Raw genomic sequence first — 25,263 nt, 5'->3', positions numbered from 1 at the left:
TTCACAGTGATAGTATGTGCTACAGAGCTGTAATTAATGCTGGGTTGTGATTGAGTCTTGCTATCATTCTGCATCAGCTTGTCACTGTTTGAGTCACCTGAACCTGTTCCTTGCTCCTCCAGTCAGCTAATTAGTGACTTAGAGCAAAGGTGGCATTTTATTGGTACTAGAAGAAATGGCCTTTCCTTTTTATACAGAAGAAAAAACAGGTCAAGAAGCAACTCGCTCCTTCTTCATCCACTTAACGTACAAGGGAAGATGATAATGTTTATCTTGTCAGGAGGTGGATTTCACTTTTTTCTATTGCTGTTGCATTAGGTTATATTTTCTCCCTGGAATTATTCTCTTTTTTGTTGTTGTTTTGGGTGTATATTGTTGTTTGTTCATTTGTTTGTATCAGGGTGTATGTGTCTACCCTCAGATTGTTGGTAATGCCAGGACCATGTTCAGGAGTTTTCATTAAAAAGCAGATTCCTAAAAAGTATTTCTCCTTTAGTTTAGAGCTTCCTCACTGTGTGATTGACTTCTGACTGGAGGGGACAGGCAGACAAGAGATGAAGGCTCTGTCCTCATCTATTTACTGAATTGTTCAAATGGTTGTTGAAATTTGTGTAGGAGGCAACACTCCTCCCTTTGTGCAAACACATCCTCCAATAAAAGCCATGTGCTGTGGGCAGAAGTAGTCAAAGACTTGCTGCCTTTTTCTTTTTTTTAATAAACAGCAACTTATCAGTTTCAGAGGTTGAACATGGCTTGCTCGTATATGTGCAGACTGTGTTTGTGGATTTGCCCCCCTGTGAACCCAGCCTGACTCCTACCTTATTTTAGCTACAGTTACAGCCATTTATCCACTATTTTAAAGCATATTCTGTATTTAACTTGTGACACGAGTAAAAAAATGCTGAATCATATCTTTGTGGAGCAACATGCAGCAGTGCATTTGTTAATGGAACCTTATTTTTGATTTTAAAATACCAGCCTCAATCTTTAAAGGAAAAGCTGCAGCACAAAGCTAAAAACAGTTTTTCTTCTCTGTTATCTTAAGACAGCTCTGAATCACAGACCTAGGACAAAAATCAATTGAGAATATGGTTTCCTGGTAGAGAATCTGCCCCAAGCATGTCAGGAAGAAAAGTTTTCAGAGGTTCATAAATGCCAATATAACATCAAACACATGCCTGGTGCACTGCATACTGTACTGCAAAGGTTCAGTGATTGTTAGAGCTGGGTAGAGCTCTAAAGCAAGGTGGAAGCTTGTTTCCCTTTGTAAGGAAAGCAGCTAGATGTGAGCTCTTCCAGAAAACTCTCTGGAAACTTTCATCTAGCCTCAGTGCTCTATAAATAGAGGAGGTCTTCATCTCTGAGGAGGTTTTGCAATGTTGTGTGGGGGAGTGCTGAGCTCCAATGGAGGCAGAGGGACCAGAGTTGCGGAGCAGTGTGGTGGAACCAGGAAAGGGAGGGACCAGGATCCCCTTCATTGTGAGATGAGGTGAGAGGACAGGTTGAGAGGAGAATAATTAAGATATAAGGCTCTTCCCAAAAATGTGTTTGGAGGGAGAAATTCCCTTAGATGCTATACAGAGAGTACTGCCAGCAGTGTGGAAAATGAAGCCACAGTGACCGTCAGCTGGAAACAACAAAAAAAGATGCCTGCCTCAGTCAGTCAAGAAACACTCCTGAAGAGTGGATCCTTCCCTCCCCACCACAAATGGAGAAATGGTTTCACTGGGACCAGTGAATACAGCAATACATGCTGCTAGAAATGCTGTAGTTCACCATGTAGAAATTATTCAATTTTTCTGATGGACTCTCATGAGTGTGGTAATATATGAGAGAGTAATGACAAACATAACTCTAGACGAAGTCCCAAGGGCAAAACACTTGGAATTTTGTTTCTGAAAAATATGTAAATATAGAAAGAAACCAGGTGATTGTTACAGAAAGCAGAAGAGTCTGACCTAACACTTTCCCTTTTCAATAATGTAGGGAAGTTCCTTGATTGTGATGGCAGATTAAAAAGCACTGTCTTCCGAAATGTAGCTACACTGTATTTTCCAAGATTTAGCTACAGTTTAAATATGGGGGAGAAGTTGTGTTTGGGTAAAGTTTCATGTATTATTTTCTAAATAAATAACTTCAAAAAATTGTATCGAAAAAGGAAAATTTTACTCAGACTTCTGATAGCTCAGCCTCATAGCAATATCAAAGTCTTGTATAGTATACATTTGAAAGAGGCATACTCCATTACTTGTTTGGTTACTTTTGGGGGGAAAAAATCTGAAAATATAAAAAAGAGGCTTAATTTTGGCTAAGCTCACTAATTTGGAGTGAACAAGGCTAATTTTGGAGGCAATATTCTGTCTACAGAAGAATGAAAAAATGAAAGCAAACTATTTTCCTCCTTACAGACTGCATATTGAATGGTGGTCTATAGATAAGTTATTGTTTGATCTCAAAGACCTTTGTATGCAATCTTTAAATGTTTTTCTTCCTGCCAGCAGTTTCAGAGTTAAGAGAAACCTTAATTTTGTTGATGTAAAAACAACATGGAAATAATAATATTATAGGAAAACTGAGCCACTGCCCTACAAGGCTATCATTCCTCTGCCTTCCTGTATCATCCAGCTACAATTTCTTTAAAAAAGCTTACAATTTCTTAATCTCTTTAAAGGTGAGGGAGATGTGTTTTCTGTACCAGAACAGTGTTTACTTCTATTAGTGTGCTGAGGTTTTATGGTGGAATTTTAAGACCAGCCCTTTAGATGGGCTAGAATGTATGATACAAACTGCTAATTGTAAGGTAAATCACAAGGAGAAAAACCTCACAAAACCAAAACTGATGACAAATCACTTGGTCATGTTTGGCTTCTAAGTAATCGGGACAAAATGTACAAATGGGAGGGGATTTCTAACAGTGTCATGCATTAACTCCCAAAAACTTCCCTTTGCTTTTTTATTCCAGTCAGCAAAGTCATTCTCACATATCCCAGGCTGCTGCAACTGAATCATCTACTGCAATCTCCAAGGCCCCAATAGAAAGGGTTTCTTCATGTAAACAAGCCTGTTCACACACACACAAGACAGAAGTAGTCACTCCAGTGTTGGTGTAATCTCTCTGAGCAGCTTCTCAGACACCCTAAGGCTGTACTCTTGAAATTGTGTACCCATACCTGACATGTGTACAGTGGTTTTAAGAATATTTTCTTAACATTTTGCTAACTACTGAAATAAATTGTTCATAAATTAGTCTGGCTGCATGCTGTATTGCTGTGAGAGAGTCTGAGAAAGAAGGGAGAGGCTAGAACTTGTTTTCAAGTGGTTTATTGACTATTAAACTCATAGGTAGAGTAAATGCAGCAGCAAATAAGCTGATCTTTGTGTTACAACAGTGCACAGTCTCACCTTCTCCTTCTTGCATCGTATTTCCTATCTAGGTCACTGTGCAGTGCAAGGCTGTTGATTTACCAGATAATGTTTCCACACATTGCCCTAGACATGGTGATGACAGGCAGGTTTTCAGACTGTTTATGCAAATCTCTAGTGTCTTTAGCCTACTCCTGGCACAAATTTTACCTTCCTCCTGGCTGGTTTGGTGCCTGGTATGGCTTGGCCAGCCTTATGGATGGCACTGGCTATACTGACATCTAAGCAGCTTTGTAGATAAAGCCATCTCGCTGTCAGCCTGTTAAACGTAGATTCCGTCACTACCCTGCAACTGCTGTGTAATTAAATGTTCTGCTAGGCATACTCTGGCTTAATGAGTTTTATGAGTCATGGTGGCAAAGAGAAAGGAGAGTCCCCGAAAACAAGAATGGGCACAAACACCCTCTTGATAATTATCTTATTTAGAGAGTAAGGGTTCTTGTTGTACAGAAAAGTCAACACCAGGTCTCCTTGGATCCCTTGTCAGAGAATCTCACACTGATGCCTGCTAAGGTACTGGAGAAAGTGATTTTGCAGTTCTGAATTGCATAAAACAGTAGTAGAGGCACTTGCACGAAAGTGGTTTGTTTGTGGCATCTTGATTTGAGAGGCTTGAGAAGGAAGGAAGGAAGAGGTGAGAACTTGCAAATTCTGTGCTCTCATAAACTCAACCCCAAACCCATCTACACCACAGGATATGTATTACACCCAGGAGGAGAGCATTGCTAGGCCCCAGTAGTCAAGATCTGAGCATTTAAAGCATCACCAAAACCATGTCTCACCAGCTGCAAGCAACTAGGGGCATGAAAACTGCTGGTGTGAGAAGGCAGCTCAGCAGCATCATGCTCTGGTGTGCTGAGGCAGAGGGACTGCACCCTGCATGGCCAGGACCATCCACACTCTGCTTTCACACCCTGTTGTTCCAGGAGGGAGGGACTGTGCCCCTGGCAGTGTGTGCAGCATGGTGGCTCTGCTTGACCCCAGCTGGGCCTCAATGGAACCTTCTCCTTGACTGCCAGTGGGGGAGAGAGGCAGTCAAGGAGAATGTAGGGATGAAAAAGTGTGGGGCACATCTGGAGTTCCTCTGACCAGACTCACCCTCTTGGTGTAGCTTGCCCTGAACAAAGCCAAAGCCAGCTCCTGGGTGCATGGGGCAGAGCAGCACAGAGGTGCCTGTCAGTGTTAAACTCCAGGTCTGTGGGCTGAGGAGATTACTGCTCAACCCAGCTCTCAGGCACACACACACCCTGCCAGCTTTCCTTGACCTATTTACTAGCATTGAACTAGATATAGGCAGACCTTGTGTTTCAGCTGCCTGAGCTAGCACGGCTCACTTTGATAGCAGAGGAGCAGGGGAAGCATACAAACAGTTTTGCTGACAGGGTAGTGATGGTTAGGAGGAAAATTGTAACAGCCAGGATGAGATTGGATGGAGGTACTGACACTTCAAGCTGGAAACTTGAGTCTCCAGTCTGGCTGGAGGTTGCAGTCCATATGGCTGTGGTTGCAGACAGGCTGTGACTGCACAAGCAGGGCTTTGGGTAGAGCTGTTCCCTCCCTTCCTTTCCCCATGCTGCCCCAGCAGCCTGCCTGCCTCTCCTGTGGCTTTCCTTGTCTCTCCTTGTCTCACCTGAGCCTGGTGTGCTCATGCAGAGACTGCTCATGCTGGGCCAGCTCGTGTCCAGTGCTTGCAGCAGCACACAGCACAAATGACAGGGCTCTGTGTATTCCCCAGATGCGACAAGAATCAGCCTCTGCTGCAGCCCCTCTGCTTAGCTTGTCTTTTCACCTTAAGCTGTTCATCTATCTGGGTCCTGTTGCAAATGCTGAACTAAACCCTTAATACCCCTGAGCAGGGATGGAGGGTTAAATCAGATGAAAGATTAGAGTATCTTAGCAGGATATATGCTTAACCAAGGGTCCTGGGTCTGTAAGTAAAGTTTAAAATGCCCCTGGGCAGCTGGCTACACCCCTGGTGGTGCCAAGACTTGCTAAGCAGCAGCCTGTGTGAGCTGCTGGTCCCTATTCAGTCAGATCTGCTGCCGTCTCTTCAAGACCAGGACACCAGCTTTGTTTGGTGGGCATCCTAACCCATGGGCAAGAGAAGGTGGCACGTGAAATACTTTGCAAATCCTGCAAACTCAAGACAGATGTCTAACCTGCACAGTGGGATTCACACAGCCTGTTCCTCCAGACACAGCCAGTTTCTTGCTTCTCACCTTTTCAGTCCTCCAGGCACTTTTTGAGGTAGCCACCAAAGCACATACTTGAGGTGGTGGCAGAAGAGAAAGGCCTGTGCAAGCAGGAAACATGGTCTGTATAGGAGAAGCATGGGAGGTCTGGCATACAGCACCTTCAGTTTGTACATCCCAGAAAAAATGAAAGAACAGTAAATAAAGCTGTCTGCTTGTTTTGGCTCTGGTGATTGAAACTAGGTAGTGTGAATTAGTATAATTTAATTTTCATCACTCTCTTTTATAAGCTCTAAAGTTCTGCATCTCATATGACTTACAATCTTTATGGGCTTCATTTTTGATCTCTTTTTAGACGTTGATATATCCATGCTTTTTTTAGTCTTGCAGTCTATTTTTGGGTAATAGCTACAAGATACAGTCTTTTTTTTAGCCAGCCTGATAGCCCAAACTGTGCCAGACTCTCCTTCTTTTATACTGCTTGCTGCAATATCCTTTCTCTGGTTGTGAGACACACACTCATTGACCCTGAAGCTGCATACACATTCACAGGGCTGCTACAAAATTTTTCTTTGCTTGCTGTTTTGTCACCCCTTTCCACTGATCTCCTTACCTCAGTAAGAGAAAAATTCAACCCAACATATACAAGTGCATTTATATTGCGGCTGATGGTATTTTTCTGTGCATGCAGATGGGTTTCTTTGCTGTGCACAACAGGTGGAGCGACTTTGCTCCATGTGCCATACATGGGGAAATATTGTAAAGCTGCTCTCTACAAGCACAGATTGAGTTTCACTGATTTTAAACCATCAAACACACCTGCTTATCTTTGCTTTCAGAACCTTCCAAGCCTATCTCCATTCTTTCCAGGACAAAGTACAAGCTGAAATCCCTCCTTCAAGGCGATGCTGTATTTCCCCATGCTTAGATTTTTACCCCTGCAACTTTGTTCTCTTTATCATGCTCCCTTTCACTTCCAGGAGATGCAGCAGGGAACATCTGCTTCCCAGAAGTTCCTTAGATCATCCTCAGTCAAACTGGCAATGGCAAATCTGTGGGTGTCCCGCTACCCCTTGGGCTGGCCAGGCAGTGATACTGCAAGGCTACTGCATTTCTGAGTGGGGATGACATAAAGTGGTATCACATCCTGCTCAAGTTCTTTGCGTGCTGCAAACAAGATTAACTTGGATCTTAGAAATGAAAATAGACATATACAGGCTAAAAGTTCATGCAGATGTTTATAGAGATTGCTTAGGAAATAAAGATCCCAATCATGATAAAAGTAATGAAAGAAAATAATCTAGATTATTTTGGTAAATTCTGTTCTCTTACTGTCACACAGAATTTATCTTGCAGGCTATTGTAGGTCATCAATCTATTATTTTGTTTTAAGATAGTAGTTTCTTTCTTCCCTAACCATATCGTAATATTTGCATTATAAAAAATAAAATAGTTTAGACATTTTAGTTTGTCTATGCTAGAAAAAGGTACTGTTACAACAATGCAGAAGTAATCATTCATACCTATTGTGCAGACAGCATAAAGACATAACAGAACAGCAACTCCCAAGTAAAAACTGGAAGAAATTAAGTGATGTAAGTCACCTCTCTATCATCCAAAGAAGGGATTTTGCCAGCATAAACGAGTTTGGTTACAAAACCTCACAGTTCTTACTGCAATTATTATACTAGGAAAACTTGTAGATCCAGACTGCCTACAAAAACATGACTGCAGCAGCCACCAATATCCCAAGGACTTGCTACACTGAAGTCAGTCAGTTACAACTCTTGATTTCACTGGAAGTTATTCCAGGAATGACTTTCTCCCACTGGACTGGATTCCCTTTCATAACAGGAGCATAAAATGCTCTTCTAGTACAATCACATATTCCAGGAAATATGTAAAAGGAATTTTTTTTTATGTGGGGGAGGGACCGTGCTGTGAAGATGAATCATTTCTGTATTGGAATTCTTCCACTCCAGTAAATATCCAACCCCCCACCAGCATGCTTGCCCTCCTTATTTTGCTGGCTTGTGAGATTTTTACATCTCCAGGTGGCCTCTTTTCCCCTCCTAGATAGCGCAACTCAGCCTCACAGCCAACACAACAGCTAGCCAGAACTTTTTTTAGCTTGATAAATATATCTGTGTGAAGGCATTGTGTGGTGTGTGTGAATCCAAGTGGGGCCAAGGTGCGAGCTGGGCAGCACGCAGCCCAGGGCTGAGGCAGCTCTGTGCCAGGCAGGAGGAACTCTGTCCCTCCCAGCACATAAGCAGGGGGAGCTTTCAGCACATAGGGCATGGCCATGTAAATCCCTCTCAGCTACACGACTTCCCAGCCCCACATTTTAGCTTCCACCCAGTGCTCAGGTGCCTTGCGCTGGGCATGCTGGGTTTCCTGCAAATGGATGGCTTGGGTGCCTGGCCCCATACTCGGCCTGTGCTCTTGTCATTAATCTGGGCTCTCCTATCTAAGCCTGACAGAGAAATAAAAGCACCATCTTGCCTCCACCAGGAGAAATGAAGTTTCTGGGCTTTGAGGCAGGAAGACATGAGGAACGATCAGTTAAGCTGCTTGTCACTGGTGCAAAGTAAGCAGCTGGAATAGTGGTGGCTTTCCTAGGTATTTTAGAGCAGAGCTTGGGAAGCTGGAATGGGAGGATACACAGTACTGCCCTGCTCCCACCTCTGCTATTTCTGCCACCTGTGATGGTGTTATAGCATACCCAGCTCTCCAAGATCTTCTGGCAGCTCCCTGTAACAGCTTGACCATTTCTATGGTCTCTTGAGTGGTAAGAGCCAGTCCCAGTCATGGTCTTTTATCCTTGGAGTGGCAAAAGTCAACTTTGCCAGTTCAGCTGGGGAGCCAAGAGAAATGGCTTTGGCCAGTCAGACCCAACCAGGTGCCCTGAAGTGCAACATTCCCTGGATCTGCTCTACCAAGCACCACGCAAGGGGTTGACCTGTTTTGGTACCTTCACTTTTGATCAACACAGACCTGTTTCATTTTATATTGCAGCAGTCTAGGAAAGTGCAGATAGTCAGTGACTGGACCTCATCTTAAAACTCATTTAATTCAGGCCTTGCACTGGCCAGTCAGCAGTTTTGCATGGAGCCGAGTGATGCTCAGACACCATAGGTGATATGGCCTGCCTATGTAGTTTCATGTGGTTCTAGCTTTGACTGTCATTGTTGTTTTTGCTTGTGTTTGGGGTGCTTTTCAGAGATGGTGCTTCATTGCCAGCGTGTGTGTAGCTCCATAGGATCAGTGATGAGGAAAGCCTGTTTTACAGGCTGCCTTCTAGCAAGCGTTCACATGCGGTCGGCTCAGACCTGACTTTGTACTGGATGTGACTCAGAGCGTGTCCCTCAGTGCACAGGGCAGGGTGGAGGCATGTGCAAGTGGGCAAAGCAGGTGCAAACCACTGTGTCCTGGGCTTTCCTGACCATTCATGTGTGCAAATGGCCCTCCTCAGACACCAGGGGATGTGGTGTCACTTGGGGTCTCTTACCTCCCTGAAGAATCATGCCTTGGGCTTCCTTTCACTCCCCTGCTTGGGTAAGGGGAGTTTGCTTTAACATGTCAGGTTGAAAACTTCAAGTGGTTTAAGAGTTGCTTCACATGCAGCTCAGCTGTCACAGCTCAGCAGTAGCTGCCTCCAGGGGAAGGGGAGAGTGGGAAGTGAAGCACAGACACCCTACAGCTGTAGGACTCTACCTATGCGGCTCTGCCTTTGGCTGTTTTTGCAAAACAGTGCAAAGTTTGTGCATTTCAGTATCTGCCCTGTGCACATATTCCTGATTTGTTAAAAGCCTGCCAGTTATTCTCCTTCATCTCTTGCACACAACTGCAGTTTATCCTAATTTGGTGTCTGGAAAAATCTTGTCACTCAAATTACACTAGCAGAAGGTGAAAGTAAGCAAGGAGGAAACAAAGACAACTGCATATATTCCATGTGGGTAGATTACTTGTTCTTTTCCTGTGGAACAACTGTGCATGTTTTTCTTACTTAAAAAAAAAAAAGAAAATAAGGCAAAAAAACCCCCACCACCAACCAAGCCCCAACCTCTGGCTAATTACCAGCTTCAGCTACACCAGACATACCCAGCTATATGCACGTAGCTGAGTGATGCCCTCCCAGAGCAGGGCACATTCCAGGCACTTGGCTCTTTGGGATTAACTGTCTCTTTCATCAGCTTGGCTTGGACTACTGTTGCTGTTGATTCTGCAATGCAAATCTTCCTGAGAAAGACTCTCACGCTATTGATTACAAAATATTGCCATTTTGACAACCACCACAGAGGATCCAGCCCTCGGTGTTTTGGGCTGTTGTTGCCAGAGATAGGAGCTGTGTTATTGATCACAGCCAAAAATGAAAATATGCATGCTTTGCACTACACAATGTTGAATATCTAGTGAAGCAAGATGAAAGTTATCATTTATGTCACTTGGGGGAAAGGGCTCTGCCAGAATGTGGGTGGATTATTTTATCTAACATCCTATCCAACATTAGTGGCTGAGAGCAGCAAGCAGGAGAATTACAACACTTCTGCTTGTGAAACATCATGGGAGAAGCAGAAGGGTGTGGATTTGTCCACACCTCATTTTAGGTGTCTAAATGAAGCACCAATGTCAGGAACAAAGTTGTCCGGGGTACTTCCTCAGAGAGAGACATGGTTAAGATTTTAGGAGGGATAAATTGCTTTCTGCAGGCACCTCCCTCTCTCTTGACCACAGAAGACCACAGAGAGCTGCACTGCTCACCTCCTCACTGGCTGCAGCAAGGTAGCAGGGTGGCAGAAGTACTGCCTGAAGGGGAGATACTGGTACTTGTTTGGGGCCTCTCTTAAGGATGGGAAGAGGGAAATGCTAAATGATTGGCGCAGAATTCCTCTGGTGGGGGGACAGCCACAGCCAGCAGTAGTCAGCATGTACAGCAAATCCTGTTATGTCCTGCCCAGAGGTGTGCTCCAGAGGAAGGTTGTACTGGAACAGTCTCCATGAGGTAAGAACCTACTGTGATGCCAACCCTGAAGCTCTGCTGATTTACAGCAGGATGAAAATAGCCCTCAGAGGTTTCACACTAGTGAAAGGTCAGTCAGACTGGGACATCAGGGCCAACATACAAAGGAGTGGGCGAAACAGCTACTTTTGTGTCTATGTGCGGAAGCTCTGCTCTAAAGATAGACTGCTGAACTATTTATTGTGACATTTGTCTGTCCCATCTGCATAGGAACAGGTCTATCTCTGAATGCTATCACCATTAGAGTGGGTACTGAGCAGTTTTGAGAAGCCTTGAGCCCAGGCCAGGATTGTACTGTAGTAACAGAAATTTAAAACAGTCCTGTCCCATATTCTCTGCCTTCCACAAGCTTACTCACAGTGTGTTCCCTGTTAATGCTTTCTGTGAAATCTGGCAAGATCCCTTCTCAAAACCCAGGGGACTCCTGGGTTCCAGTAGAGCTGACATTCAGATGAGCTGCAACTATGGGCAAGTTCTGTGACACCTTCTTGATGCCAGCATGTGCAAAAGAAAAGTCAGCGTTAACCTTCCCAGCAGACCCTGCTTTCCTGGGGTGCAGGGACACCCTGCAGGTACCCATTACTTCATCTGGCTGCAGAAAGCCCCTGCCAGCAAGGAGAGGGAGCAGAGGTGGGGTGGCTTCAACCAGTATTTGGAAAAGTTCCAGGTCTTACAAGGCCAGTAAAATGCTGAATAAAAAAGGTAGGTGGTTTAGTAAACCTGGCATGGCCGGCAATGACAAAGTGACAAAGGGCATTTTCCTCGTGGTCAGCCTCAAGGCTGGGAAGGAGGGGCGGGTGCAGCTGCATGTCAGAGCAGGTGGTGAAAGTGTGCATCACTATGATCACACAGAACAGCAGTCCCCAAGGGATGATAATGGCTTTGGGGGATCTAAGGTGCTCCAGGTGAGTTGATACAGTTGACAGAGCTTACAGTCCTATTGCCTGACCCTCACACTCCTCTGCCCTTTTTTCCAAGAAGGGGTTTTTGAAGTCCAAAAATATGAAAGAGCACTTCTGTGTTGTTCTTTAGCACCTGACTGTCTGTCATAGTTAACATGCTGTTTTTAAAGTAGCTGGGTCCAGAAAAGATAACGTTCAACCTTTCAAAATACACATTGCTTTCCCTTTATGGGGAAAGGCCCTATGGATCTGTAGCCATAGCATGGATGATCAGTAACAGCTGTGTGCTTCCCCTTCCTTCTCCTCTCCCCAGGGGCCTGTGTGCCCCTCTCTTTCAAGTGCAGTAGTGTGTGTGTTTTGGACAGAGCAGGTGCTGGCTCAGGCAGGTCCCCACAGGCACTTGTGAGGGGCAGGGCACAGAGCAGGGCATGCTGCAGGGCTGGGACAGGGGCAGAAACACCACACAGGGGCTCAGTAACCTGCCTGCCTCAGAGCCTGCTCACTTCCTGTCCCGTGTTGGAGGAAGCACCTGGGCTGAGAGATGAGCTGTTCAACTGCTGCCAAAGATAAAAATGAAGAACGCCTTTAGGAAACTGGCAGCCGGAGAAATAGAAGAGGATTTTGTATTTTGAACACCACTGTGAGAAAAGGGAGTGACCTTCCCTGAGGGCTGGGAGACAGAGGTTCAAAGATTTGCCTCTCAAGTCTGTGCAACCAGTGAAATGCCTGCTTGTGTAAGACCAGAGTTGAGGAACACCTTCCTGGGACACCACCAGCAACTGCTGTGAGGACAGGGGCAGGAACAGGGATTGATTTCTTGGAGCACTGGCCTGAGTCACTGCAGGCAGCCATGTAGCAGAGGTTCTTTGGAAACTAGAGATCTCATATCAAAAAGCAGCAATGTTTGCTGCTGTCTTCCTCTGTGAGTAGTCTTTTTGGTCATGCCTCTGGTAACTAGGAGCTTTGCTCTCATTTCAGGACTTGGTCTGCTGATGACCAGCTTGCAGTCAAATATGTTTGAGTCAGATTGTCCTTCAAATTGAACAGCTTTACTTTTTCCCTCCTGTCCCCCCACACTGTTTATAGTGAGAAATCATAAGCTCTCTCATCCTTTGCTTTTCTGAAGTTCTTCCAATGTCTTATAGAATGGGCTGTTTATTCCCTGTAATGTTCCTGGATATCCTGGATATATCTTCACAGCACCTGTTGCAGTTTGAGAGCTTTCTGAAAATAGATCTAACTGGAATTGTATACAATATTCCAGATGAAGTTTCTCTAGTGTCTTTTCAACAATGCTATTAGAAAAATTTCTACTGCTTTTCTGTCTGATTCTTACTACACCATTTGACTCTAATTGTATAATTTCATCTCTGAGAGATTTCTGCCTGTGATATCCATGACTTTTTGAGTACCAGCAACACCCTCCAGCTGTCTACTGTTGACAGATTTCATCACAGATCAGTCATGTTTCACAATACCTCTGGTTTTTTGGTGGTTTTTTTTTGTTTTTTTTTTTTTTTTTTTTAATATCTGAACTGCCAGTAAAAACATTGAAAGTCCTAAGACTGGTATTTGTGGAACCCCTTCATGCCAGCACAGCACCTGTCCAATGCAACTTGTATTCTTCCCTTAAGGCAGTTCCTCCCTACTTTACAGTTTGCTGACTAATCTTCATCTTCTCCACTTTGCCTTTTAATCACCAAAGTTGTGGCACTGAATCAAATGCTTTGTTGAAGTCCAATAGCTGAGACAGACTATGTTACCTCTGCCTAAAGAGGGATTGAGTTAATCACATCTAAGAAAGGTAATTGCTTCGTTTGGCATGGTGTAGTTTTAAAAGACTCATCTTGCATCTTATCCTGTTTCCCAGCTACTCTTTACATACAATTTGTAGTTATTCATTCTCTAAATTTGTTCTAAAGCTCTTGATATGCAGCTGGTGGATAATCTGGTGAGGACATGCTTTATACACTTTCTTGTAAATCAGATGCAGGATTACTGTGTGGCAGATTAATATGCTGTATCTTCTTGTGCTTTCATCAACTTTTAACGTGGTCTGGTTTTAATTCTTATTAGTCAGGTGAGCGCTTGCTCATGAAGGTGTAGGCAGATTCCCTGGCCTTATTCAGGACTGTCCATACAGGCTTTATGTGTTTTCATGCATTTTATGCTTTAGTTCTCAGGTTGTGCACTGTGTGAATGCTTTGTGCCTTCGGGCTCTTGGGAGAATGGGTTGTAAAATTTGTAAAGAGTTGCTTGGCTGACTGTAGAATATAAAATTAGTGTTTGAAAAGAGAGAGCAAAACAGCCAGGGTAAATGCAGTTTCTCCTTGGAGTCACTCAAGTTTTTTGACAGCTGCAGTGTTGCAGGAGCAACTCAATGTCATGGGAACAAGGGAATTTGTTTTCATCAGAGAGTTGCTTTCCCTGCCAAGCTGGCAGCAGCTACAGATGGGAACACTTAACAGGGAAACACTTTCATACTGCCTGTGCTAGGAGGGGAGTTCTCCACAAATGACTAAGTGACACAATAGTGACCTTCACCTTCTGATCTTCTTCCATCTTCTCACTGCCCTTGTTCTGTTTTTAGGTTTGTTTTTTTGGGGTGGTTTTTTTTTTTTAATTTCTTTCTTCTTAACAAGATTCTGGATGGCAGTGAACACAGGGATGCTACAGATTTGCACACTGAAAGGGCAGAATTCAAAAGGTGAGAAAAACAAGTATTGTGTAACGCTCAGTCCTCCAGCTCAAACAAAGCTAAAGTTTCCTTCAAACCTCAAGCTGTTTCTTACAACCATTCTGAGGATCATCCCCACAGCCTGCTCCGAGGTGTCAGATATTCTGGAAGAAGTTAGTTTTTAGCTTTGATCCTGAATCAAGCCTCTGTCATTTATGGGCCAAACATCTCTGTGAGTTAGGTGATCCTAACTGTGTTTTATCCACCACAGGGAGGGGAGAGAGATTCCTTGAGGTTAAGTGTGTAACTTAACAACCCTAGAGGGACACTGCCCAAGATAAGAGTTAGAGGGGACTCTGATGGCCAGCCCAGTGATAGTGTTTGTTTTTACAAGTGTTGGAGGGTGTGTTCCCCAGACATGTGAAGAAACAGCAAGGAAAATACCTGTTTGCAAGGGTGAGAGGGAGGTCAGTGAGATGAGCATTACAATTATTTGCTAGTATGGGCCTCCTCAATGTTCTCTCTATACAGTAGGATATAGGCACTAATAAGTTGGAAAAAGATAGCCACAACCCTGTGGATTTAAAAATACACTGAAACACTCTCTGCTTTTTAAATTCTATTTCAAAATTCTTGCAAACAGACTAAAACTTCTCTGCCATGGATATTTCTGGGATGGTCAAAGCACAGTAATTAATGTTTTGAAGTGTGCTGTCTGCTGTACTTGAGATACTGCTGTCATACATCTAGTTTAATCCACTTCTGATGCTGCCAGCTACATAAGGCAGATCTCTGTGATCACTGACCAGTTTTGTCCCAGACCGGTCCCTGGAAGATGTTCAAGCTGCTGACTTGCCATGTTGCTGCTTTAGTCATTATTGGGTTTCCTCCTGTTCCTCAGGGTCACCGTCTCTTCTTTCCTCTTCATGTTGAAACAGGGCTTGTTGAAGGACCTGGTTATCAGGCACTCTCAAAACATGGCCAAGGTCAGTCTGTTTTCTCCACTGTACTGTTTGTACAGCTGTGGGTAATCACACAGGCTCTGAAATCTCAGCATTCCTTTGGCTCTCTGGCTGCTTTATGATCACTGTCCCCCCGCAGGCATCCACGTTGAAGCACTTTGATTTCTGGGGAAGAGACATGTCCTTCCAAGACTTCAGCTTGTACAGGTGTATGTGTAATGTGTATTTAATAAGAGTGGCTCAAAAGGGCTTACAGGGAAGCTTAGCATTGATGCTGATGACTTCCATATGGGATGTATTCTTGTCATGGGAACAAAAGAAGTATTTCACCCATTTTGAGATCATATTCTTGGACCAGTGAGTAGAGATATGCATGTCATCTATAGGTATCCTCATAAGACCTGTGGTCCAAGCTTACCCTGATTTTACATAGCCTGTGATAAACTTAGAAACCAGTAATAGAGGCATTTAAAATTAGGATTAATGTTTCAGTTATTACAGTTTTCTAAACAAGTATTGATTCTCTGGGATTTGTTGGAATAGGTGGATTTTCCTGGAGGACAGGAAACAAAAACTTCATGCTGACTTTTTAAAGGTGATTTTCAAAATATAAATGCTTATAAAACCTTCATTGATTTGCACTCTGGGGCCTTCACACTGTGACAGAACTATAAAATGTTCAGTCTGTAATGAGCACAGTTTTAACACGATTGCAGTTTTCCAGGTCAGAGCTGATCATACAGCACAGCACTCAGGAATAGCTGGGCCTGAGTTTTGGAGACACCTGCAGAAGTAACAGCCTGTGACCAAGTCACAGCTTTCACATAAATATGAAAGTTTCTGAGAGGAGGTTTACAGCCCTCAGTGTCTTCAAGGTCATCACCCATGCCACAAAATGACATTGTTAGACTACTACCTCTTCTCCAGCTCATTTTGAATGGACAAAGGTCTGTAACACAAGAGTACTTCCTCCACTCATCTTGAATTCTTTGTTTTGATGTAGCTGTGTCAAAACCCTCCCCTGAGACCAAGCATAAAAATTCTGGTTTCTGTGCCTGTACTAACACAGATTTACCTTTCTACAGAGTATGAGAAGACTCACAAGCCCCCTGTGGCACAGGGGCAACAGACAAAGCCTATTAGTATGATGCCAAAACATTATTCCTGAGTACCTGGGCATAAAAAGGCAGAATTAACTCTGTGTCAGCATTTAAACAACCAGGTGAAACCTGTCAGTACTGGTCACTGTGACCCACTTGAGCAGAAGAAACTTGGATGAAAGCAGCCACTAGGTGTGGGAAGGTAAAAAGCTATGTAGGGAACTAGATGGAAAAGCACCACCCTGAAGCAAAGGCTTCTTCAATACAAATCTGTAACTGGTACCCCCTGTTCTTGACCCCTCATAGTATGGCTAGCTTAAGCAATACCAGTTCAAAAGGCAAATGGCCATTCTCTGTGACCAAACTGGTCATGCATCAGTCTCCTTCCCTTTCCTCCTCAGGTCTGGAAGGTCCCATGCACCAGACAGAATTCTTCTCCCCGTTCCCTATCAGCCTCAAGGCTCCTGGGCTCCCTTTCTTACCAGCCTTGAAGGTCCCAGGCACCCAGGCTGTGATGACACCATCACAAAACAGGGAGGTGTGGCAGAACACAGAGCACTGTCTAGAAAATCAAGAAGTTATGAGACCACAGCGGGACTTGGACTACAGTTGCCACTGGACAGCAAAACCCATGATCTCCCAGTGGTCAGGGATACTTTCACCATCATCTGCTTCCCCAGAGTTCTGAGTGATGCATATTTTTCCACGTTTTTATTCTATATTATGATTATTATATTGATACCGCAAGCCAAGTTAAAGATTTGACCCATTCTGCAGAGCATCCAGGTCATTAGGAACTGTAGGCCCACCTGTGATACAAATTTTGAGCTAAACTACTTAGAAACTTATGGTATGCTGATTCTAATGATAAAAATCATGTTTGATTCTGGTCACAGAATTGTATGCTATGCCAATCATAAAATTCTGTTTAAAAAAATACAGCTTTAATTATAATTACAACTTCATGTCATCATCCTTCCAACCCCACAGCATTGGGTAACAAAACAGCTTTCATGTAAAATGTTTTCTGGCCCAACTGGGAATAAAGCACTTAGAAGAAGCTGCATACAAATACCTGGTGCAGATGTAGCTATTTTTTTCAGCAAGAGAAAATATTTATTCTGGTGTAAGTATATCAAATAGCTCATTCTCCAGGGTAATAGAAAGCAACAGATGGCTCTTCAGCTCTGCATTATGGAAGAGGTCTGCTAAGTGGAGTGGCCACAGAAAAAACAGTCTGATGAAGTCACAGAAGGTCCCTGAGACCAGCAGTACCAACAGAGTCTATGCTCAGGGGGCACTTAATCTCCATTTCCCCCTATAATCACCACGGACTCTCCACATGCACCAGCTGCTAATGTTAGTGCTCCAAAAGCCAGAGGGTTTCACACTGGAGCATGCAGGAGGTGTTTGGTTTGTTTCTCTATCCTGCAGTACAAGGGGAGCTTCTCATTGGGGTTTGGAGTCTGTCGCTGGGAGTGGTTAATGTGAGGTGTGCAGGATAGCTTATGCAGGGAAGGTTCCCCTAACCTGTCATTTCTTGTGTGGGTGTGTTTTGCCCTGGAGCAACTTTAACTGCTTTTTTAACAGAACTTTTTGGTGGGAATTGTCAGGAAAGCATTTCTCTAACTACCTAAGCCTTGCTGTGTTTTTTTGGCCCTACCTAAACCGCAGCATAAAGTATTCTGTACATTGGGAATTCTCAAGACTTGATAGTCATCTCAATGGCACCCAATTTAAAGGTAATTATTCCTGATTTACATAGGCGTGAATAAGGGCTTTCCATATATAATATAATATATTGCCTCTCTCAGATGTAGACACAAAGGCTATTCTCAGATTCCTTCTTATAGAGTGAAGTGCTGATGAATCAGATTAACTCCTTTGCCAAGAGCCGTTACTGCCAAGCTGCAGCATTGGAGAGCACCAAGAGTGTGGAGGAGAATATGTATTTGGCACTGCAGTGCAGGGGCAGCAGGGGACCCTGAGGGCTGCAGGAACTGAAAAGCATCTGAGAATCTTTAAGGTTCATAGGGTTCAGATGAGACACCTAGACATGCGTACCAAAAACAAACAAAAAACAAAAAACCCAAGCAAAATCTGCTGTTATGTAATTGGATTTACCTTTTCTGATGAGAGCCATACCCTCAGGTTCCCTCACTTTCCTGACTCCCAAAGCTGAAGGAAACATTGTAGGTTTTCTTTGTTTGCAGCTCTTACTCCACCGGCATCTTTTCCAAAACTACAACACATTATAACTTTAGCTCTTACATTTTTTGTGTCCTGCCTCCATGCTGTGGCAGAAAAGCCCAGCATTTAACAATCAAGCCAATCTGGAACATTTCTACCTTTTCCTTGTAGAAATACAAAGGATCATATAATTTCAGTTAGACTTTGCAAGGGGCTCAGACACAGAGCAGGGTATGGGAGAGATGAAGGAGAAAGGTTAATTTCTGCATTTCACTTCTACTGCATTAAGGGTGTTGGTGTTGATGCAAAATAAAGATATTCTCACCTTGAATTCCTCCAAAGCAATTCTTTTATGTGGTTGCCTCAGTAGAATGAAATCTTTATGAAATAGCCAGCACACCCACCCAGACATAAGCCAGGCACTAACTGTTCATGTTTAGAAACAAACTTTCCCCATGGGTACATTATTCACAGCCGGTCACTTGCCAGTTTTCCCTTGGAAGATATAAACTAAACATTAGGAGTAAAGACGATGCATAGTTTGGGCTCTTTTTTTTTTTTTTTTTTTTCCAGATGGATGTTGCAGCAAATCTGCGGGTTCTCTCTGTCCTTTTTTCCACTCACTTGTTTACAAGTCAGATAAATCAATGGTACATTCCTAAAGTCTTCCTGCTGATCCACCCAAAGACTGCACCATGGTGTATTAGCACTTGCATCCTGAAATCTCAAATTCTACCAGCAGTAAAATATTCACAGCTTTCAAACCTTATTCCAGGAAATGAGGAAATCATCCTCCTGATCCATCCTGCCACTGCTGTGGGCATCTCTGTTGCCTGAGAAACATAACAGGTTGTTGTTATAACAGCTAGAGAGCAGCTGACCTCCCCCTTCCTTTCCTCAACCAGCTGCGAAACTCCTCGCTCATGCAACAGTCTCAAATTGAACATCTGACCCCAGTTTATGCAATTCCCCTGTGACCGTTTCATAAGCTTTTTGTCACCTCACTTCACTCAATTGTTTGTGGAAAGCTTTCACAGCTCCCCTGGCTAAAGGGAACGTTTCGGTGTGACAGCTTGCCCCGTGGCTAAGCCCTCCATCTCCAAGGCAACCTCACAATCTTGCTCCAAGAGTACTGCGCCATGTCATGAGGTAAAATAAAACCCAAAAGGATACGCCGGGATAATTCCAGCTCTAACTATCCATAGTGCTACTCTGCTTTAGCAGGAACTTTAGGAAACATTCTCAATCTGGTTATTTAAACATGGGAGGGCACCACAAAGATAGCATTTGTCTCTAAAGATATACAAGTCATACAGGGGCATGAAGAGCTACACCATGAGCTCTGCCAGGGATCCCAGAGATCTTAAACAGTTTCCACAGAGCTACATCAAAATTATTGAAGGCAGAAAGAAATGGTAATGGTAATTTCATGTGTCTGACAAATCACCTGGGTCCTACCTCTGTGCAGCTCCATTACTTGAAACTGTAGGTGTTGAAGCAGCCTCACTAGTGTGGTTCTTGAGCTGGACCCACCACACTCCTCTGTCTGCCCTTCACAGAGTTCAGCTGGGTCAGTGTTAAACTCAGGCTTTTACAGGAAAGGAAGGATTCCTTTCCTGCTCCCTTGAGTGCCATGTCGAGGTGGTCTCTGCTGATAGTACTGCCGAGGACCAGAAGCCTCACTGAAGGACATAGTGTAGGAGTGCTGCTGAAGCAAGTTGTTGCTCAAAGCAGCAGGCTTCAGGGATAAAATGAATGGAGAAGTTCCAACCCCCTGCAGTGGCTGCTTTCAGTTGGTTTCCCCACTCAGAAAGGCACAGATCCTGTCTGGTCTATGCACTCATGCACTGTCCTCACAGCTCTGAGTCTTGGAAAACACTTCTTTCCCATGTGAAAGCTGAGTTACCAACCTTATCTCAGGATCTGGAGCACAGTCGTGTGCAGCCCATACACAACATCTTAGTGTGACGTTAAGTCTCTGAGAAAACCTTGTTGGTTTGTTGTTAGCTTGTTTGGGTTTTGGGATTAAGGGTTTTGCTCTACCTAAAATCCTCACAACTCCTTTCTCCTACCTATTCCTCCTTCAAAACGCTGCTATTCCACCTTCACACTTGTGGAGGTGCAGGCGCCATTCCCTTCAGGCATAAAGAACACAAAACTGTAAGGGGAAGGGAAAAGGTTTAAATACCAGCTAGAAGAAAATGAAAAATACTGCAACTAACCTGTTACCAAAGTGGTTTAACACTGCCACATTTAAGTGGATTGTTTCAGAAGAAAAACCCCAACCAGTTCTTTTTCACAACAGCATTCTGTTGAAGTCAAACAAGTTGAGTATCTCAGTGCACGTGCAAAGTGTCACTAAATCCAACAAGAATCAGCTGAAGACCTGACCTTCACTCCCTACAATTGGCTGAAAATTCTCCACTGCTGGGAAGCATTCAAAAGCAGGCACTCTTTCCACTCTCCTGCGACATCAATATAACCAAAACAACTCTGCTTTTTGTCCAAAGAGCTGCCAAGAACAGGGAAATAGCACAGTTTAAAAAAAAAAAAAAAGGTATGTGTTTCCAAAAGCAGTTTTGTACATCTTCTAAAACAAAAGGCTGTGCCTGAATGTGTGCAGCGATAACACCGACACAAATCATTTCATGTCCTGATTTTGCCCCATGGAAAGCAGAAATCTCCTGTGCAGCTGGTAGGACAGCAATCAAGCTGTTGCACAACTCAATATGCAGATCAGGCCTGAGGAAGTTCTGCCGGGATCCTCTTTGTCCTCTGTTTTTCAAGTGTGATTGAAATCTGTTTTCTCAGATTAGGAAATTAAAGAGAGGTTTTATGTTACACTTCTGAATAATTTTGAGCACTGCATGACAGTCACGTGTTCGCAACAGTTGAAAATACCACGTTTGAGCAACTCCTGCTTGGCTGCCTGAGACTTTAAAGCTCACTGTCAAAGTTTTACTCCTCTGCTATCTGAGCGAGGTGATTTACTGTCCTCCTGAATCTGTTGATGGATTCACCTGATATTCAAGTTTGTCAAAAGCTTTGTTTATTTGTTAAACGCAAAAGACCTGATATGGGCTGATGTCCCTGCTCTTCCAGAACTCCCACAGGCTGGGCTCTGCTAACTTTCCACTCCGAAGCATTTGCATTTCACAGCTGGGCTTATCTGATTTCTAGTAAGGTGCAAGTTCCACCCAAAAATTTTTCCTTACTCAGGATGTTTATAATCACTCCTGGAGGCTCTTTCCCTCTGTCAAATCAGATTGACCAGTTGACCAACAGATTAAAAAATTATTAAGGGTGGGGAGGAAGGACAGGCACACACGCACACCCACACACAAAGGCTGCAGGCGCTCCACCTTTGTGCTCATATGAGCTTTGTTTCCTTGGGAATCCAGCTACTAAAACAGGCAACAGCTGTGACAAGAAATGACATCTAGCAGCAGAGCAGCAAGACTGATGATGTGCAAACCTTTTGATTTGGGGATTTGCAAGACCCATCCCTATTTTAAACACGTCGGAGGAATCTATCACGATGCATGTGTAGGGAAGAATGAATCTAGTGGGCAAGAAGACTTTTTATAGCTTATCATCATAAGAAGTGAAGCATCATCGAGTGCCCTCTGTGCTGGGAAATATTTACAGTGTGCATCCATCTCCTTCACGCTCAGTCCTGCAGTGTGTCCTGAGAACACTCACCCGAAGTCTCCAGTAGAGGAAACATAATTTTTACCAGGCCTGACTAAACATAGGATGCAAATAACCCGAGTTTGGGAATTTGCCTCCTCTGTACCAGCAGCTACATCTGCTGCTCTCAGATTTCTTTTCCTGCTATCAGGTGGCTTCACGATCAGATATTTCGGTGTTTAGTTAGCGTCTCCAGTTTCCAGCCCTGTCTCAGTGTCGGTTTGCCGTGCTCCCTGCCCTCCTTGCCCGGGCACTGAGGGGAGCATGGCGGCCCCTGGTGCTGCGCTGTCACCGTGCCTGGAAGGAGAGCGCCTGCATCCTGACGGGGAGGGAAGGGGCACTAAGCACACAGGAGTGGACAGGCAGTAAGCAGAGGACACAGTCTCAAGCTGTGCCAGGGAAGGGTTAGGTTGGACGCGAGGAGATTTTTCTTTACAGAAAGCATGTCACAGCTGGACATTGGGACGGGCTCCCCGGGAAGGTGGTGGAGTCACCAGCCCTGGAAGTGCTCCAGTGTTTTACGTGTCCCTAGACGTGGCACTCAGTGCCCTGGTCTGGTTCACATGGTGGTGGTGTTCAGCCACAGGTTGGACTCGGTAATGTCAGAGGCCCTTTTTAGCCCAGCTGATTCTGTGATTCTCTGGAAACACCGTAGTCCTGATTTGCCGGGGAAGGAAAGGGCAGTAAGGAATCAGTCTAGGGGTGAGGGGAAAGCGACAGACAGCCGCTTTGTACGGGTCTGGGCTGAGGAACGGGGCTGGATTTCTGCGGGTCCAAACCGAGGATCACCCGGTGGCGGGACACACTGGCCACCAGCGGGACATCGGGCACACAACCCCGGAGCTCCGTGGCTGCACTCTGACCGCGCCGCCGCCCCGCCCGGCACTACATGTCCCGTCATGCCGCGGGCTCTTAGGCCCTACAACGGGGTCGCACACTAGCTGCCCACGGAGTCGCCTTCTCGGAGGCACGGCCCGGCCTCGGCGCTGCCCCGATTTCGCGAGCAGCAACGTCGGATCACGCTCCGCGCCACCCCTGCTCCGCACCGCGCCTCCCGTGCCGCGGGCGGCGGGCCAGGCTCCTGCCGCCTGTGCGGCGTTTCGCCGTCAGGCAGCCGCGGGCGCCCCTGCATGGCGCCGGCAGGGCGGGGGCGGCGGGCGGCGCGGCGGGGTCCTGGCGGCGCGCGGGGCGGCTGCGGGTTGCTGTGGGGACGCGGCGCGGCGGCGGCGGCGGCTCCGTGATGAGCGGCAAGGAAGGTGATGTCCCCTCCCCTCCCCAACCTCGGGACACCGCGGCGGGGGGAGGCCCCGCGGCTCGAAGGGCACGGGGGTGCGGGGCCTCTGCCGTGCCCAGCGGTGCCCTGTGCCGTGGAACTCGCTCTGCGAGAGGCCGCTCCTTCTCGGGAGTCACCGGCCCTTCCTTCGTGGGTGCGCGGCCTTCCCGCTGGGGCTGCGCGGCTGCGCCAGAGAACCGGGCTGTAGGGGTCTGTCTGTGTCCCTGCGGTGGAAATACAGATGCCGCAGAGGGAAGCTGAGTGTGTGAGGCCTGTAAAGCACTTGTGCTAAGTGTTCACTATAGTGTGTGTATTTATATGTATGTATAAAATATTATGTATGTAGCATAATATATATGTGAAATATACATTTTTCACAGCTTGCTCTGCTGCCTGTGTGTTGGTTTAGCCCTGGCAGTCACAGAATCAGTCAGAGAACGGGTCAGGTTGGAAGAGGCCACAGTGGGTCATCTGGTCCAACCTTCCTGCTCTGGCAGGGCCATCCTAGAGCACCTGGCACAGCACTGTGTCCATATGGTTCTTGAACATTTCCAGTGGGGGAGACTCCACAACCTCTCAGGACAACTTGCTCCAGTGCCCTGGAAAGTACCTTACCTGCACAGTAAAGTTCTCCCTCACAGTCAGGAAGATTGGAACTTCGTGTGCATCAGTATCTGCCTGTTGCCTCTTGTTCTATTGCCTGGCACCACTGAGAATCACACAGACCTCCCTTCAGCACTCTTTCAGGGGCTGCATTTAATGTTTTCAACAGCTATAGGAAAAACAAACCCCTGAACTCATGTCCAAGAGAATAGAAAAAATTATTTTCACTTTCCTCTTTAAGAAAGTAGCTACGCCCACTTCTTGTTTTGGCTTGGGATAATAAACAATTAAGCGGAAATATTTTAAAATCCAGTGTTCCCCTGGTTCTTCTTTTAAGGAAATTGAGAGAACTCCACGTATTCAAAAGGTATGCCTGTATTCAAGTTTGCCAAATTTTTGGCTCTGGAAAGGAGGAACAGTGTCCAGCTGTTACTAAAAGGAGTGAGAGGAATGGTTGACACGTGGGTGACACAATGAGTTAGTCCAAGGTGAAGGAAGGAACAATACAAGGTGTAAATTGGGAATAAATGTTTTCCAAAAGAGATGAGTTCTGGGTGTGGGTGTGAAAAGGAGGGTTAAGGAAGAGGCACACGAAGCAGCTGAAGCGAGCAGCTACATTCAGAGAAGAAACTGGTAAATGGGCAGAGTGTAAGGGCCTAAGAAGCTGCACTGCAGGAACTAAACCTGTATATCTGAATAGGGGTAGTCTGCTTAAATTGTGCCTTACTTCTTCTTAGTGTTAGAGAATACCCGTGACATAAATCACAGATTTCCATGCAATCATTCGCTTACAGCAAGAAAACATAAAAGGGTGTGAAGACCCAAAGACCTTACCAAAAAAAAGGCTTAGGTTCCTGCCATGCTCATCCATTGAAATGGATTTTATTTTTTCTAATTTTCACTAGCAATGTGGTAGAAGAAGTTACATGATAATGTGAAGCTGGCATCAGTTGATAGTAAGGTTCATCCAGTTACCTTATTCTGTCCTACAGAATATGATTGCTGTCAGGAATGCTCTGAAGACAGCACTCTGGTGCTCCTTATGCTTTGCCAAAACTGTTTTAATTTTTGTTTTGTGTGTCTACTCTTTAATAGGATCAGGTGGGTTCAGAAAACGAAAGCATGATAATTTTCCACATGGTCAAAGAAGAGAAGAAAAAGAGAATGTTAATCCACCTTCTGCTTTGATGAAATCTTTTAAATGTAAGTAAGCATTTGGAAAACCAGA

The 25,263-nt window shown here is 44.9% G+C and overlaps 1 protein-coding gene and 1 long non-coding RNA gene across 4 annotated transcripts in view; one reads left to right on the top strand and one right to left on the bottom strand.

The window, feature by feature from the left end:
- LOC134415793 (uncharacterized) overlaps positions 1-25,263 on the bottom strand; it is a 56,182-nt gene that overhangs the window by 6,355 nt on the left and 24,564 nt on the right. The window lies entirely within an intron of this gene.
- Positions 1-25,263, top strand: part of TSNAX (translin associated factor X) — a 54,389-nt gene that overhangs the window by 7,221 nt on the left and 21,905 nt on the right. For 2 of the 3 annotated variants that reach the window (XM_063151639.1, XM_063151640.1), the window contains exon 3: positions 25,131-25,238. In XM_063151639.1, coding sequence (XP_063007709.1) covers positions 25,223-25,238 — 16 coding nt within the window. In that variant the 5' untranslated portion in view covers positions 25,131-25,222. Of the gene's footprint in view, positions 1-23,347; positions 23,416-25,130; positions 25,239-25,263 lie in introns of those variants that run through there. The other variant, XM_063151637.1, reaches the window with a different exon arrangement.

The sequence above is a fragment of the Melospiza melodia genome, chromosome 3 (assembly GCF_035770615.1).
Source record: "Melospiza melodia melodia isolate bMelMel2 chromosome 3, bMelMel2.pri, whole genome shotgun sequence".
Classification (NCBI taxonomy): domain Eukaryota; kingdom Metazoa; phylum Chordata; class Aves; order Passeriformes; family Passerellidae; genus Melospiza; species Melospiza melodia.
This window is presented reverse-complemented; position numbering and strand designations above follow the sequence as displayed.